We start from the raw sequence: 19,319 nt of genomic DNA on the forward strand, positions 1-19,319 counted from the left end.
AAACCTGTTGTTTGGCAAGTATTTGCCATTTTTCTGCATGTCTAGAAACTTTCTGCAATCTCTCTTAAAATGACCCGCTTTTCCGCAAAAGTAACACAAAAAATCTGTCTTTTGTGATTGATAAGGGCCTCGACTACTTTCTTTCTTGGCTATTCTATCCATTATGCTGTTCATCTGTTGATAATCATCTTGTTCATCTATATCTATCATTCCCGTTTGCATTCGTAATCCAGCGCGATTACTAAATTTACGTCTGTGCCCGTTCGCAAACGCCTCAAATTCAAGCCCTATCATAACACTGTCATCTATTGAAATAGGCTTTCCCTGAAATATTGCCCACTCCAAATCTGCATCATTGAGAGAATCTATGAAACAGTCACGGGCAAGCTGCTCACGAACTTCCATAGGGGGCAGTTGAATATGCTAACCGTGTTAGCTTTTTGATGTCCTTGGCGAGTTCCGGAAGTGATTGTTTTTTTTCTCGAGTTGTACTCTTCATCTGCGCTCTATATAGTTCCGACTGATTGCTCGGTTGAAATCTTGAAGCTAGGGCAGTGACTAAATTAGTGAAGCTTCTCCTGAGATCTGGTCTTAGGTCACTTAGAATAGCCTGTGCTGAACCCCGTAAACATGTTGCCAATTCTAGCGCTTTCGATATATTGTCCCAGCCATTAATTTCTGCTACCATCTCAACATGTACAAGATAATCTTGCCAACTACTGGTTCCGTTGAAAGTTGCTGGTTTCTTATTGCTACTGTATGATTTATTATGCGAATTATTTCCTCTCATAACCCTGTTATCGCCCCTATAATTATTTCCATAATCATTTGTCATACCATATGAACCCTGGCTAAACCCTTGATTATCGCGATAACCAAGTATATCCCCATCCGTAGGTACTGTCCTGAAAGACTCCCGTGCATGGCCAGTGCACTCATAGGGATCTTCTGTACATGTGTGGATCTTCCGATGGGTTCCCCCGCATGCCTTCTGAAGGCACCGTGTGTGTCCATTTTGGACCCTGAGAGACTTCCTGTAAATCTTCTACCCCTGTGAAGTCCTTTGGAGCTCGCTCCTCTGAACGGCTTGGGCTATACAATCTAGGAAAAGACGCCCGAAGCCGGATTAAATGCTGGTTCTCAACATCGCCTATTCCAGTATTTATGTGTATGTCTCCCCTTCCATGGGATACCTGCTGATTGATAGTTCGCTCACGAGCAACTAAACCAGCTGCGGTTTCATCTCCATAAACCGCCCTGCCAGTAGGTTCATTGATCTGTATTAAATCTTCATTATAATGGTCAGTTCTGGTATTTTCATAACTGGTTCCTGGTTGATCATATATACATCGTTGTTCTTGTCTTTCGTAGCAACCTTCTCCGGCTTTCTTTACCCGTATCTGTACCTCTCCTGTTGGTGTAGCATTGATGTATGGTCCGGATGCAGATGCGGGGAGTCTTGGTCCCTGGGCATGAACTTGGGCTGATGGATGCTCTAAGTCCAGCTGCAAATATTGAGGTTTCTCTGAGAAAGTCCGTGCATATGATTCTTCACAGTCCGACATTTTTAACGGCAATCTTTATGTTTATGGAGATTGTATCCCACCAATTGTAGCGGTTCGAGGGTTGGTAGCGTTTCTGCATTGTCTGTTGCCTGGTTTATCAGATACTGTGACTGCTATGCGGAGGTCAATTTATACTCAGGTCTACTAGACTGCTGGTAAACAGTTGTTTCACTAATCAATCAATATTCAGCTCAACTGCCGCCGTCGTCTTGTTTGTATAGGTTACGATATTAATAAGGGGGTGGGGTAGGTAGTCTAACTAGCTGTATAAATGGCGGTTTGGCGTTTCAATAAATACAAAGTCGTATCTCGAACTTAATATGTGTAATTTAATAAGTTAGACTGACGAGGTATTCAGCATAACATATTTATGTGATTTATATAATCAATAAGTTTAACAAATAACTGTTAAAACAAGACTCTGTTATAGCTGTAACTTTATACAAGAACGAAATATATAGTCAGTAACAACTGGTTACTTCTCTGGTATCTGTGATAAAAGGGGGATGGGGCTGGGGTAGCTCTGGTTCAATATGGGCAAGTGAACTGGACTGGTAATAACTAAAAGTACTTAATGAATAATCAAAGCATATAATCCTTACAGATCCTTACACATTTCAGCATAAATGGAAGATTTAAGTTAATATATTTAAAGAATATTTATAGAAGAAATTAACAGTTTATAGTTAAAATTACGGTTTCTGCGGTGTTCCGCAATCGGCGGTACCGTATAAATATTCACAATGAACTTTCCTGTTTAGCTAGCGTGATTCTAATCAGCCTTTGTAATAAAAAGATCTAGAATAAATATTAATAATAATCCTCAAAATCCGAAAATATTAGAACCTAACCTTAATAAAATAACTGGATATATAAATTCTATATTTCTGCTAGTTTGTTTATAAATGAACAATATGGCTGCCCAGGAGGAGCAAGACTGAATAAGAGAGAATGTCGCGCATGAATTTATAGTACACGACACACTTTGGACACGATTTTGGATACACTTTTGACGTTTCTAACGTCAAATGACGTAACGACACAAACTGCACTTTAAACATACGGGGACTTTGATAGGAACCTTGTAAATAAACAATGGCGGCCCCCAGGGTTGAAGTGACCCGTTAATAAAAAGGGATAAAAGCTACATGTCTGGGAGACTTGTGATCGTTGATACCGTTATAACTACAACAAGGAAACAGAGAATCACGTTAGTTTTACTTGACTGTAAGTTAAATGTACAACTCGTACATTAAAATAGTAAATTCTACACTTGTCACATACACCATACAATTATAAAAAATATAGTCTTAAGCTTTGTTCCCATTTCCTGTATCAATTGCCTTCCCATCTTTAACAGTATTTACATTTCATCACAAAATATAAAGAACGTGATCCACAAAAGAAATGATCAAAAATGGATAATTTAGAATTACAAAACCGTAACAATATTATCAATGAATATGTAGTTTAACTGACTCCTGGTAAACGGTTTATACCTGAATAGCTCCATACAACCTAAGTATCGTGTCACTAGTATTTTGGTTACCTTTAACCAAAATATCGCATCTAGAAGCATCATTGATATGCCATGAACTCTTATTAGATATAGATGATAGACTAGAAATTGTGAATGAAGTTTGATCGATAAAAGCTGGTCTGAAGTTGTGGATTAAGTGAAATTTATTGTTGTATTGTTGAGGGCTATTGTGTGTCATTTGCTAGTAGACTTTTAGTGCTGATATGATGGACAGCCCATCAGCACACTACCTCTGTAATAGCATTAACATACATATGTATTATTGAAATTTGCTATAATACAATTTAAATGTAATGACATTTAGGAACGTATCTCCCTCATTTAACGCTGCTTTTCCGTGTCCACATTTTTTCCCCAATTACTAGTATATGAGAGATGCAGTGTTTCTTTTAATTTAAGGTTTTTAATTATTTAAGCCTCGAACATTACTGAAAAGATACATCTGCGCATCTGTCACAGTGCTATCGATATTGCTAAACATAATTGCTGCCTCCGAATGGATATTTTTGGCTGTGGACTTCAAGTACCAAGTGTTTCAACAGCCCAGTAGAAAGTGAAATGATAAAACTACATAACTCCAAGGAAATTTCAAAACGGGAAGTTTATCAAGGAAAAAGTTTTTTCTGTACTAGAATGACAAAACGGATGTTGTGTTACTTACACATTGTTCTTACAAAAGTCATTTTGAAATGACACACTGCTTCTCTCTCATAAATATGTATGTTCTTTGATTGGCAATATATATATATAAACAAGTCTAAATTGAAATCTTTGTTCAAACCTATGATTGAGTTGGATAAAAACTGCAGTTTTTATACGTGTGCATGTAAAAGAAATTTCGTTGTAGAAGGGTCTAATACACGAACAACAGAAATCCCAAAAGATTAAAAAGAGTGAAAAAGTATATTCAAACAAAACGGATTTGACTAACAGGTTGAACAACTGATGTTCTTTAACCCTGCTGACTGCCATTAGTGAATAAGATTGATCAAGAGATGTAACAAAATGGATCTTAATACAAATTTAATATTTTGACTATTTTATTGATTGTGACGCATCATGTTTATTTAACGCATCATGTAAATATAACGGAATTTGATGAGACTGTTATTAAAGAGAGAGGGTTAGCGCTATAGCACCAGGTTAAATCCACCATTTTCTACATTTGGAAATGCCTGTAACAAGTCAGGAATATGACAGTTCTTGTCTATTCGTTTTTGATGCGTTTTGTTATTTGATTTTGCCATGGACTTTCCGTATTGATTTTCCTCTGAGTTCAGTATTTTTGTGATTTTACTTTTTAATACTAAACAGAAACCAATAAACTTGTGGCCCAGATATTATGCCACAAACATAAGGTGTCAATATCTTTTTTGTACACCAGATCTAGATTTCGACAATATATGTCTCTTCAGTGATATTAGGGATCGAAACGGTGTTTGGAAGGCCATATAATTTACCCTCAATTTAAGATAGACTCTTGAATTGTAAGAGTCAATTTAGGATGAACAGATCATATATATAAAGATCACTATAATAAATGTTCTTGTGTATAGAAAAATATATAGATTACTAATAAATCCAACATTCCCGATATGAATAATTAATAATGTGACACCCTCATTATTTTTCTCTAGAAGCCATGGAAAAGGCCACCCCCTTATTTATTTATGAAAATGTGTTTGTTAGTTCTAATTAAAAGAGGGACAAAAGATACCAAAGGGACAGTCGAACTCATAAATCGAAAATAAACTGACAACGCCATGGCTAAAAATGAAAAAGACAAACAGACAAACTATAGTACACATGACACAACATAGAAAAATAAAGAACAAAAAACACCGCCAAAACTAGGGGTGATCTCAGGTTCTCCGGAAGGTTAAGTGATAACAAATCCGGTAAATTGTCTAATTCAGTAGGTCACATTCATGAAAGGGAAGGGGATTGTAGTTACGACGTAAGGAATATATCCGATATCATTTGTCAAACGGTTATTCAAGAACCGTCAACCAACTCGTGATGGAGTCCGTAGAATTTACGAAGGGATGATTTTAACTTCACCATTTGGAACTCTTGGTTTCATAGCTAGCTTCCTTGTGAGCAGCAACCCTCTTTCAAGAAAATCATAATAGGAAATGCAAGCACGGTAATATCGTATGTTTTATCAATGAATGTGATCATTTCAGGATAGAGTTGAAATTGCAATTTCTGGACGGAATTTCTTCCCTTTGATATATACTGTTAAACGGCCGTTGCGATCTTATTCCCTTTCTTTTTTCAAAGATATATCGTCTTAAACCTGCCCGGTATGTTCGTTTTGTTTTCATACTTATCAGCTGCGGAATACAAATCCTTAAAAAAATCCATTTTTTTTTCATAAAGGAATGTTCCTTAGTGGTCAAACCTGTCTTCAAACTAAGGAATTTTCTTATCAAAGGAATAGATTACTTTAGACGTATTTGGCACAACTTTTTGGAATTTTGGGTCTTCAATGCTCTTCAACTTTGTACTTGTTTCGCTTTAAAACTATTTTGATTGAAGCGTCACTGATGAGTCTTATGTAGACGAAACGCGCGTCTGGTGTATTAAATTATAATCCTGGTCCCTTTGATAACTTTTTCCAGAATTTATAAGGTAGGAAAGCACCTTTGGGGGCAAGGGTCTCCCTCCTAAACGATACACAAATGTATATAAACTGTTTTCAAGTATCAATCCAAACGTTGGCTTGTTCCACAACAGATCCTCATTTGATCGTTCATCAATCTGTGTTGCTAAACAAACAATGGCTAACACTAGAGGAGAGATCAAGAACGCTAGACTAACCCTGTTACAAAATTTCGAATGAGGAAGTTCATATTGATGCTGGTGACAAACTTATACCACCAGTAGATTATGAAGACATACCAAGGTTCACTCGTTCTGAATACCAATTTGCATTTACAGCACCAGGACATAATTCTTCTATCCACGAACAATAAGAGATTTGAACACCTTACCTGCTTTGGTGACCGTTTGCATCACTAGTATGTAGAAATGTTATGTACTAACTTTCTGTTAAGATTATTTTGAACTTGTTAACTAGTAGCATGCAAACGTACACCATAATTGCTTAGGGGAATTTATTCAACGAATTATAGTAGTGAAGAAATTTTGAGAGCTGTAGTGTAGTGAATACTGCATCGGACTACTTACACAAACACAATGGGAGACCATTGGAGGGACTTATTTTTCGGCTCTCTTTTTGCATCATTTGCGATTATGGACTTGAGAAACGATGATAGTCGTCGCACGGTGGCGATAAATGGCTGACCCGTGTAAAGAGAGAGCCATATATATTGCACGTAAAAGACACTCTAGTAGATTTCGAAAAAGACCAGGCTGATGCCGCTTCAAGGCAGCACTCCCACCCACAAAGTGGAAAGGAATTAAAACATTAAGTTGCAATAACTTGTTTCCCAATCTTCTTTATATAAATATGCTTAACTAAAACTAAGAAATTTTGGGTTCCATATTTTTCCAAACTTTGAAGTAGGATCTGATCGACTGAGCGTAGGTTAATATGAAATTAAAAACATTATCTAACAAAAGTTTAGTCTGCTAACCAAGTCCCTGTGCTTGAATTGGTAAGTGTTAACATGTTTTTTGGTTTAAAGCACCAATGAAGAGAGATGTTCATCTGGTGCATTAAATTGGTAATGGTCAATGGGATGACCAGTACTACAACCATTTTCTTTGGAGTAAACAATCATCGCCGAAGCCTATGCTCAAGCTTTTGATTTGAATGATAAATTCTTACAGCACACTTTATTTAAATATTCTATCGTTCTTGTAATAAGAATACAAGGTCTCGTGCAAAGATGACATTTGGTTTCTTATCTTACACCCGTTCTTAATTAGGATGTATGTAAACACTATAAATTGTTATAAATATAATCAAGTTTCTGATTAAGGTTACTAGTTTTCTATATAATATATGTGCGCAATTAAACTATTGGTTGATATGACAAGTTTTCGATTGATAAAAGGTAACGAATTAGCAAAGACAAAATATAGTATGAAAACAAAGTTTCGTCAAGTGGAGCTATTCTTGAATAGAAAATCCTTCGTATTTGTTTTCAACAATTCAAAATTATAGTGAAAACAACCATGACTCTTAAATCTTTAATCGTTTATTTCTTTATACTGACATGACTAAAGGATAAAAAGTAAAATCACAAAAATACAAAACTGCGAGGAAAATTCAACCGGAAAGTCCCTAAGCACATGGCAAAATCAAATGACAAAACACATAAAAAGCGAATGGACTACAACTGTCATATTCATGACTTGGAACAGGCATGATCAAATGTAGACAGTCTCATCAAATTCCGTTATATTTACGACGATGCGTGAACAAAACAGGCATAATAAAGAAAAATAGGCAAAATATGGGTACCGGAGTCTTCCCTGTTATACAATGTTAAAAGAAACAATTTTACAAAAAAGTACAAATGCATCTCCTTGTTTCTGTTAAATCAATTGTATTTTACCATATGACGGACTTTGAGGTCCCTTTTGGCCACATAGTATGGTATTGTTGTACGTATTGATAAATCTGTGATAAATGCCTATATTTGAACGTGCCAAATGAACGTAAGTCAACGTAAGCGCGTTTGTATTTGCAATTAAGTGATCTATGCTAAAAAAACATATACATTGACAAATATTAAATATCAAATTGTATACTTTGAAAACAATTTAACTGGTCGGTAATTTGACCAAGTGAAGTGAAATTAGATAAGGGCAATGAGTAAATACGAGAAGACTTGTAAGTTAGTATTCCTTGTATCTATGATGAGTTTATTTGTAAGGGGAAACGATTGTTGTTTACTCTTTTGTTTCAAAGCAATGAAGTTCATGAGATATGGCAGACTTGTTCAAATGTATATATTCTATCCTATTTTTTGGGGTATTTGTTTTTTTAGAAATTCAATTGTGACGTCACTTTGTGCATTGATTGCTATGACTTACTCGGCTGTACATTTTATGTGTTGGTTTAGTTTATTTTATGTATCCGTTGTTATTCTGTGATTAGTCACCACTTCGGTTTTATCATGTATATCTATTATATAGTCATTTTATAAAACAAATACTGTTTGAAAAAGTATGAATTATTCTAAATAATAAGGATGCTCTTATTTCATGCATAAACCCCTGTCCGTATTAGGCATAACTTTTTGGAACTTTTAGTCTTCAATGCTCTTCAATGTTGAACTTGTTTCATCTGAGCGTCGCTGGTAAGTCTTGTGTGGACGAAACGCACAACTTGCGTATTAAATTTGAAACCTGGTGCCCTTAGTTAACTATTATTCATGTGTCTCTCTTTCCTATATGTTCTCCGATTTATTTGTATTGTAGTCCTGTCATATAATTCATTTAAACAGCTTAATGTTATATTTAACATTGCCATAAAAGCGGTAGTTTTGGCAGGCCACAAAACCAAGTTCAACCCAAATTTTGTTCTTAAAATATACTGTACCAAGTCAAGAAAATGGCCATTGTTATATTATAGTTTGTTTCTGTGTGTGTTACATTCTAAGTTGTCTTTCTGTTGTGTCGTAGTGTTCCTTTTATATTTGATGAGTTTCCCTCAGTTTTAGTTTTTAACCCTGATTTGTTTTTTCTCAACCGATTTATGAATTTCAAACAACGGTATACTTCTGTTGCCTTTATTGTTCATATGTATATTCTGACTTATACATAATTATTTAGACCAATTAAGAAACAAATTAAAAATGAGAAAAATGGTGAGGAAATAGTAGAAACCTGTTACACAGACTACTTATATATCTATTTCGCTATCCCCATAAATTTGCCCCTCTGCGCAGCATAGTTCTATATAAATACAGAATTTTTATTTGTTAATATTGGCTTATTTGAGACAGGAAAAATGATTTGGTCTTAAATTACACTCCCTTTTTAAGCTCTGTTGAGCTCCTTTAGATTTTATCACAAAACATGTCATGTGTGTGTGTATTCAAAGTTTATTACTACTATCATAACAAAACAAGGAACAGCATATTTCATTAAAACCCAGCAACACAAACACAACGGCAAAACAGAACAGAACGAAACGAAAAAAAAAGAAATTGATTTGTTTTTTATTGCACTTGAAAAATTGTATTCATGTAAGTATAAAGAATGCTAGGATCTGCTAGCACTTCCGATGATCATTTTTTAATTTTTACGGTGTGTTTTGTATACTGTTGGTCATCTTTTGGTTGTGTTCATAATTTGCCTTGGTGTTGTCAGTTTTTTTCTAGACTTAAGAGATTGATAAATGATATATTTGCCTTCTTTCTTATTGTCATAAATATGTGAAATGATTGCAATTGACACAACTATCTAAACGAGTCCAAATGACGTGCTTTGACGAAATTGTGGGTTACCATACGGTTTTCAAATAAAGAGAAAACCCCATCCCGTGTAGACATCCGTAAATAGCCCAACTCAAACGATAAAACATACGTCCTTCTATCTATGAAATAAAAACATACGATAAACTAGTAAGACAGACGCTCATGACTTAAACTAGGCATTTAGAATGCAGCGTGGTAAAATTTGATTGTGAGTACTAATCACTTCCGTAACTACGAACAGAAGACTTAGTAGTAATGCAAAACAAACATACGAACATTGTACAAATCCAAGAGTAATTACATGTCCGATTGCCTAGTTAAGGTAGCAATACACAGTTAGGAGTTTAGTTTCGCATTATGGCCCCTGTGGATTTTTCAAATAGGAAAGTTTTTGTGAAATAAAATTCATTTTTAGACAGATGAGTGCTAATTTAGCCTTCAAAGGTGGTTCATAAGAGCATCAAGATTATTTTTTACATGGTTTATGGGCTGTTTTCTGTTTGACAGTCCGTATTTTCATAGCTAGACCGGACATCTATCCAGAAATTAATGTACTGTTTACAAACACTCTTTTTCTACACGAAGTTTTTGACGCAATTTTACAAAAAATGAGATGAAAGACATATGATTTTCATTGGATTTGCTGAATGATATATGTACACAGTTTCAGAAAAGGTATTACTTCAAGCAATTGAAATTCTACTTTTAGTCAAATTTTGGGGAAATATGTGACATCTTTCCCCCCCTTTTTGCAATATTTTATAACAAATAAATGCAGATTGTTGCCATGGATACACCAAAAGGAAATTATATTTTACCATTTTATATACTGGAAATAAAATCTATGGAAGATTCTGAATACATACATTTGCCCATATATGACACACACAGTAAGCTTCATATTGCAAGAAAGCAATGAAAAGGGAATGGTAAAATTCATAAGGGCAAATTTTAGTATTTTTTCCTAACTGTTTATTGCTACCTTATGGCATACTTACCAAGCTCAGAATTGTATAACTTAAGACTTTTCATGCCACAAATCTATTGATATTTAGATTCAAAATCAACATCTGAGTAAATTAAGTGTTTAACAATGACAATATAATAAAATCAACGGTACCAATTTTGTTGCACCAAATGCGCATTTCGACAATACATGTCTCTTCAGTGATGCTCGTGGCCAAAATATTTGAAATCCAAAGCATATATAAAAGATGAAGAGCTATAATCCAAAAGGTCCAAAAAGTATAGCCAAATTCGTAAAAGGAATCAGAGCTGTGCATGATGGAGATACATTCCTTAATTTATAATAATTCCTAATATTTTGTAACAGCAAATTTCAATAACACAAAAAATCCGTATTTTCATGCCAGTACCGAAGTACTGGCTACTGGGCTGGTGATACCCTCGGGGACTAATAGTCCACCAGCAGAGGCATCGACCCAGTGGTAGTAATAAAATCAACGGTACCAATTTTGTTGCACCAGATGCGCATTTCGACAATACATGTCTCTTCAGTGATGCTCGTCAATATGTGTCAATTTTATTGTTTACAGTCCTCAGCAACCAAAATTAGACATTTTGACACTAGGCTTTTATTTGTTCTCTATCGGCTTAACGCTTGCTCCTGATGGATTGGGCTGCATGTAGTAGCCCAAGTATTGAACGCGTCGGTTTTTTTCTTGCGAATATATCATATTATTGTTTTTATCAAGATTTCATGTTACATTTTGGCATATATTAGATGTATAGTTAAATCAGATGAAAGAAATGGATTCCCTATCACCAAGTTTTTTAATCAAGTCTTTGGTATGCAATAAGCATAAAGATTAACATTTTTATGCTTAAAATTGCTCAATTTTGTACAATGGTGCATCATCAGAGATCTTATTATGATATTCAACATTGAACAACTGACAAAACAGGTACAATTTTTAAGATTTGGCTAAAAATTGAGGTAGAGACAAGATTTTACACTTTGACTTGGCATCTTTCTTAAAATCAGTTTTTGTCGCGTTTCAGTGTCAACTGCTAACCTTCATAAAATATTCATTACTCAACCAATTTTCAAAAATAAAAGGCCAATTTATTCGTTTTAGCTAGCAGAACTCGGAAAATAGGTTAAAAGGGAGAATTTGAAAAAAATATTTACTATTAAGGTAGCAATACACAGTTAGGAGTTTAGTTTCGCATTATGGCCCCTGTGGATTTTTCAAATAGGAAAGTTTTTGTGAAATAAAATTCATTTTTAGACAGATGAGTGCTAATTTAGCCTTCAAAGGTGGTTCATAAGAGCATCAAGATTATTTTTTACATGGTTTATGGGCTGTTTTCTGCTTGACAGTCCGTATTTTCATAGCTAGACCGGCCATCGGTCCAGAAATTAATGTACTGTTTTCTACACGAAGTTTTTGACGCAATTTTACAAAAAAATGAGATGAAAGACATATGATTTTCATTGGATTTGCTGAATGATATATGTACACAGTTTCAGAAAAGGTATTACTTCAAGCAATTGAAATTCTACTTTTAGTCAAATTTTGGGGGAAAATGTGACATCTTTCTCCCCCTTTTTGCAATATTTTATAACAAATAAATGCAGATTGTTGCCATGGATACACCAAAAGGAAATTATATTTTACCATTTTATATCCTGGAAATAAAATCTATGGAAGATTCTGAATACATACATTTGCCCATATATGACACACACAGTAAGCTTCATATTGCAAGAAAGCAATGAAAAGGGAATGGTAAAATTCATAAGGGCAAATTTTAGTATTTTTTCCTAACTGTTTATTGCTACCTAAATAATGCAACAATAATACCCTACTATTCCAGACTTCACATCTTTTTAGTTGGAACAGTAATGTAATAGTACAACATAAGAACAAACTATAAAAATCAGTCGAAATTGGATCAACTCTTCGGATCGATACAAAGAGGAAAATCATATTACGACAAACGTGCTAATTAAGTACATATCTGAAAGAACTCGAAGCTACTGACAGTTGTACAAAGCCAAAAACAACTAATACAAAAATCATGCGTCTAAGACTAACATATCACTCAGTATGTACATAATTCTTTGATAGAATCTTATCATCGAACTATAACTCACCATAATCAACATGACGAATACACATATGGAGATGGTCCTTCGCAAAGATCAACTGTGATTATGGATATGATTTATAAAACGGGTACTTATTTGTAGATAAAAGTGTTATTTGTATCGGTCACAGTCTTGCTTATGTTTTGTCCTTTTTTGGTTTGGGTGATATCTTAATTAGATATGATTCAATTGTATGTGTGATGACCAAGCAGTTTATTTGATATAGGACTTAATGCTTTTTTAAAGGAATTCATCGGTATATAAACTCGACCAATTCACTCACAAACTGGTCCAGTTTATACACCAATAAATTCCTTTAAAAAGGCGTTAAATCCTTATAATTCTTTAAAATTGGAGATAATGAACACTTTTTTTCACACTCGTTACCTCTATCAACGTAAATTGTATGTTTATGTCAATGAATATGCCTAGCTCATGACTGTATTTTTTGGTTAACGAAGAAATATGTACTCAATGACATTTTTGTTATATAATAAAAAGTACCCTGACAAAATCATTAATATCATTCAAACAATGTTTTTGTATTATTTTATTTAACGATTAACGTGCAGTGAAATTAAATTGTGTTAAGGTCGGTGTTATTATCGCCACCATCTTGTTTACATTGGTTACGGAAAGAAGTTTGGCCATCGTCGTCTATCGACAAATAACCAACATCAAGATCAACTACCAGGAGTCCTTTCGACCAATCCTGTAAAAGCATGCAAACGTCTCTAATATGCAAATCATAAAAGAATCATTCTACCATCATCTAAAAATATGTGTAACATATGACCTGCAGAATCAAATCGTCAGCGCCTAAGGTAACCACCGCTTTTTAATGGTGTTTTATTACTGAGTTTGTGCACTTTTTTTACCATGGCTATGTTAGTTCGAATTCTCTTCGACTGATGCGTTCTAAATGTTATCTCTAATATATATTCTTTTTTTCTAATTTTGCAAGTCATGGAGTTAAGGTCAAACGTGTTTCATGAAAGAATTGGCACGTACACATGCAGTCAATGAAATCATGATGGCGGTCGTAGAAATCATGATTTAACTATTCAGTCTTTTTTTTCTCTTTTACGTGGGTTATAACTAGTGAATAGCATACCTTTATAGATGAAATCCGTTTAATGCGAACACTCAGTGGTTTTATCATCTCAGTTTGTACATGTTGATCAGGGGAATATGGAATTATCATATTTTTCAGTTCAAAGTTAATGTAAATCTATTTTAAAAAAGAAATATGAATTTCAATCAGACATTTTTGTCAATAGAGTTCATTGACTTTTTATCGTGATATACGCGAAGTTAACACTCAGAATTAATTAGTAACATAATCAACAAGTTAAAACATGAAAGGAAATTATTTGTTTTACCTTTTGAGAATGTCCATGTGTACAATACATGAACGTTTCAGGAAATGCGGATAGAATTTTAAAGTAAGGTTTAAATTTAATTTCCGTGATGTATAACTGTCATAAAGCAAGGACATCTTTCGTCTAGTATAAATGTATAAAGATTATGTGTCTAGTATCCATTGTTTCATGACATACATGATTTAAATATTACACTGTATATTATAATGTAAATATTTAAATGAAAGTTATGTAATTGAACCAAATTAATGTTGAAATCACTCATGCATAGTTTATTCTAAAACTTATTTGTCTGGCCTAGCTGACCTTGGAGATTCGTGAATGTATGTCTTATCTGCACGTGAATGTATGTCTTATCTGCACGTGAATGTATGTCTTAGCTGCACGTGAATGACGTGAATGTATGTCTTATCTGCATTTGAATGTATGTCTTATCTGCACGTGAATGTATGTCTTATCTGCACGTGAATGTATGTCTTATCTGCACGTGAATGTATGTCTTAGCTGCACGTGAATGACGTGAATGTATGTCTTATCTGCATTTGAATGTATGTCTTATCTGCACGTGAATGTATGTCTTATCTGCACGTGAATGTAAGTCTTATCTGCACGTGAATGTTTGTCCTATTTGCACGTGAATGTATATGTTATGCCACTGCTGGTGGAGGTTTATTTCCCTGAGAGTATCACAATAGATATAGGAAGATGTGGTGTGAGTGCCAATGAGACAACTCTCCATCCAAATAACAATTTAAAAAGTAAACCATTATAGGTTAAAGTACGGCCTTCAACATGGAGCCTTGGCTCACACCGAACAACAAGCTATAAAGGGCCCCAAAATTACTAGTGTAAAACCCTTCAAACGGGAAAACCAACGGTCTAATCTATATAAACAAAACGAGAAACGAGAAACACGTATATATTACATAAACAAACGACAACTACTGTACATCAGATTCCTGACTTAGGACAGGTGCAAACATTTGCAGCGGGATTAAACGTTTTAATGGATCCAAACCTTCTCCCTTTTTTCTGAAACAATAGCATAACATCACAACATAGAAAAACATACGATAAAATATCAATTGGCAGACTTAACTCAATCAAGCCCAGTTGTCAGCACTTTTTGTGCTGACATGAATTGTCATTGATATGGTATAAATTTACTGTTTACAAATTTTAGAATTGTTTGAAATACTAAGGCTTTTCTACCTCAGGTATATATTACCTTAGCTGTATTTGGCAAAACTTTGAGGGATTTTGGTCCTCAATGCTCAGTTTATTTATCTGAACGTGAATGTATGTCTTATCTGCACGTGGATATGTGTCTTAGCTGCACGTTAATGTATGTCTTATCTGCGCGTGAATGTATGTCTTATAATAGAGCTTTCTTACAAATCGTATGCTTGACGAATCATACGTAAGACTCGTTTTAGGGATCCTTTATTATGACATATTTAAATAATAGTCATTGAACTTAGGATAATGATCGTGCATACAACGAGACTTAAATTGGATTTTTCTTGAGATATATTTAGGATTTCGGGACGTACGATAGGTTAGAATATGATTATCAATACCACCAGGTAGGAGGAGATAACACTACAAAATATTCTAGATATAGAGTAGTCAGGCGAAAAAAAATGCTCCTAAAAGACTAAAAACCGGCTCCTCCCCCACTCTTCAATATTACAATGTTGCACTGTTTAACCGAAGAAAATGTCAAAGCAAATACAATGTCTTTTTCCCTAACAGAAACACAAATACTTCCTTGATTCAAAATTTGCAACGCTAAAAAAAATAAAATGAAGATGAAGAAAAAAAGATGATCTTCATACTATGCCATATGCTGTAAATGTGTATATATGATACACCGGAGCAACGGGACGGTTATTTTAACGTATAACTGCGTTTTGTCTATAGTCCTAAACATTCATGAAATATTAGCCACTGGACGATAAATGACAACTTCGTGTCTATCTTCCAAACACGTGTACTGTTAAATCGTCATTATAAAATCCACAATATATATGGTGCAAAATTGTAGATTTTTTTTCTTGATGTACAAAGTCTTTTTATCTAGATTTATTCAACATTACTTTTTAAAAACATTGTATCATCATTTGTTTTTAGCAAAGTTCGATATTCCAAGTTGACAATTTGCTGAAAGTGTACTGTAACAAATAAAAAAAAATGTGAATATTGTTGTTAAATTTAGACTTACGTACTTCAATAGTGTCATTAAAATGTTAATCGTGAAACTCGTGCTTAAAAAAATCCCGCGAAAATGTGTGTAGACGTTGTTTACGTAAGTAACGTATCGGCCGTAAGTGTATTTGACACTATTTTTCCCTGTTTGAATATATTAAACTGGTGTATTATTTGCGATATTATTTTTTTTGAATAAACTTGATTTAGATAAGAATGCTGTTCTACTGGATAAAACACAAACTCTTTTAACTGTTATTGTAGAAATGAAATACGTGCTCCCTTTACGTTCGTTCGTTCCCTTTGTCAATTAGTAAGAAAACTCTATATGTACGTGAATGTATGTCTTATCTGCACGCGAATATATGTCTTACCTGCACGTGAATGTATGTCATATCTGTACGTGAATGGTTGTCTTATCTGCACGCGAATGTATGTCTTATCTGAACGTGCATGTAGGTCTTTTTGCACGTGAATGTATGTTATATCTGAATGATTTCGGTTTTGTTAAATTCATTTCTATATATTGATACTATTTTGTCTTAAAACACCAACTTTCGTTTAATTGAAATATAATGTCTTCAGTAGATAAGATAGCGATGAACTAAAGTTAAAATCAAATGATAATAACATTGCTGTATTTACTGACCATATATTATGTTTGTTCTAAAATGGTTGTATCTCGATTTGTTAGTACAATTCACACGTGAGTGGGTACTGCTATTCAGTTTGTCTGGTTGTCAACATATATTTGTTCCACCTAAGAGAAGTTCCAATGGAAGTTTGTTATACACAATGTCATGATATCTGTTCCTGTTGGAACAAATATTGTATACCATTTATTCCGTTAGGAACATTTACTGTAATATTTATTCCAGTGGAAATAATATTCCAGAATAATGTTTTCATTTAGAACTTATATTATGAAAGAACTTCTATTCCGTGACATGGTAACAATTTCGCTATTGTATGTTTGTGAGTGACTACTCCTATAGTATTTTGATTGTATATCAGTTAAGTTTTGGCTTTGACTGTGTACCACTTTAGATTTTTTTTTATGTAAAAACTATTTTTCTGTAAGTTACTACAAATGGTATATGCAAAATCTGATTATATCTAGTTGTCTCTAGGGATGGGATAAACTGGTAATTAAAAAACATATTTTAAGACGTTTATCGAAAACGATATATGGTTTAGCTAGCTATACACACAGGTTAAATCCACCATTTTCTACTATGAAAACACCTGTACTAAGTCAGATATATGACAGTTTTTATCAATTTGTTTGATGAAGTTCGCCATTTGATTAGGAACTGTCCGTTTTAAATATTCTACGGAGTTCGATATTTTTGTGAGTTTACTTTTTTTCAAAGAACGATAAGACAGTATTTACAATCAGATACAGGAAAAGGTTTAGGAAACACGTTTCTTGAATCAAAATTACAATAATTCGATGTACAATAACACAATCTTCTTGTTTCTAAGTTGCCTCAAACTTTGTGATATTTATATCAAACCGGACTGTAGCGGCCAATAAACAAGATCACACCAGTTTTAATATTACGAATATAGAATAAGAAAGGGTGGTCTGCAATAAAATTGAGTTGTTTATGAGCACTTCGAGTTTGTGCTACGATGGCGGTAGCAGCAGTCGCTTCTGTTCCATCCTCGTTTACTTCTATAAATACTTTATGAACTGCTCGAGACACATAGATTTTGTCTGTTTGTTCCTGGAGAAGTGTTGAAAAATCTGCTTTTGCTGGATTAAATATATCCTCTATTCCAAGATTCGGAAGAACAAGTTTGAGGTCAAACTCCGATTCGAATGTAAATTTAGGAATGCTGATTTGTACCATAGCAGTCTTTAAATTCGAGTTTACGTTTTTAATGAAATCAGATGACAATTTTTCTTCTAGTCGAAGAAGGCCTTCATTCTCCTTCGGTAAAATGAATACCATATCAAATTTGTCTCCCTTATAAGGTAATGCTATAGCAGAAAAATCATCTTCAGAGACGAATAAAACAGATTGCTTGACGTTCATCATATTTACTTTCACAGTTTTCTGTTTCCTTACATAAAAATCAACCTTTTTTGTGTTTGAAGGATCAAATTTAGTCTTCCATTCGCCTTTAAAGTAAACAGCATTCACTAAAACCATTGCTGTCATAGAATTTATCCATTTCCAAGCGATTAAGTCCTGTATTTTATTATTTGTATGTTTGGCAATGTATAAGTTCATAAAGGTGGCAGCCTGTTTTGGCTTTGTAAAGTCTTTATAACCGATCTCCGATCGAAAGAATACGTAAGCTTGTCTCTGTACACTTTTTCTCAGTGAGAACTGTTTGTTTACAAACATTTTGTTCGCCACTCTAAATTCTAATTCACTTCCTGTAGTAGACATTAAATGGTCATTCAGTTCCCTGTACTTTTCGAACTTGTTGTTGTCTGGTAGATTACTATCATTGAAAATTGCAGTAGAAATCTGTGATTTCGTTTTTCCATTTGCTCCAACCATCAACAAAAGTAGAGCAGAAATTAAACTATACGGTGATACACAGGTACTTTCAGTTTTCTCAATAACATCATACACCGATGACGAAAAATACAAAAATTCATTCTCAAATGGTATACTACTAGACATTACGTGTCAACTAATGGAGAAAAAAAGTAAAAACATGCTCAAAAGGGTTTTATTGTTAATAAACAATTTGTTTTGACCTGATCCCATTTTAATCAATAAGAGGTTCGGTAAGGTGTCAGATGTAATGTCTTTGTTGTTAATCCTTGTTTTAAAGTAACTTAATTTATTTAGGTAACATTAATACTTGTGTTATGTTAAGATTTTCGTTTTATTTTTTTTACTCTAAGTTATGTAAGATAAAGAATAAAAATTAAATATTTATTGAATATAACCACGATGATAAAAAAAATACCCCAGTAAATACGTATTGTGTAATCGGATTCTGTGATAAGTTTTCTATTTGTTAGCTTTAGCGCAGAGTAACGACAATTGATTAAGTTAATAAAAACAGAATTATGATACAAATATAAATGATTTTTATGTTGTTATATATTCATCACATAAGCTGTACATAAGAGTGCAGAAACGA

General features: G+C 33.8%; 1 protein-coding gene across 1 annotated transcript; it reads right to left on the reverse strand.

The window, feature by feature from the left end:
* Positions 1–17,719: 17,719 nt before the first annotated feature.
* LOC134723023 (neuroserpin-like) lies at positions 17,720–18,850 on the reverse strand. The gene has a single exon (XM_063586655.1). It carries the CDS (start codon positions 18,848–18,850, stop codon positions 17,720–17,722), a length of 1,131 nt encoding a protein of 376 aa, XP_063442725.1.
* Between the last annotated feature and the right edge of the window lie 469 nt (positions 18,851–19,319).

Source organism: Mytilus trossulus, chromosome 6 (genome assembly GCF_036588685.1).
Source record: "Mytilus trossulus isolate FHL-02 chromosome 6, PNRI_Mtr1.1.1.hap1, whole genome shotgun sequence".
NCBI classification, from domain to species: domain Eukaryota; kingdom Metazoa; phylum Mollusca; class Bivalvia; order Mytilida; family Mytilidae; genus Mytilus; species Mytilus trossulus.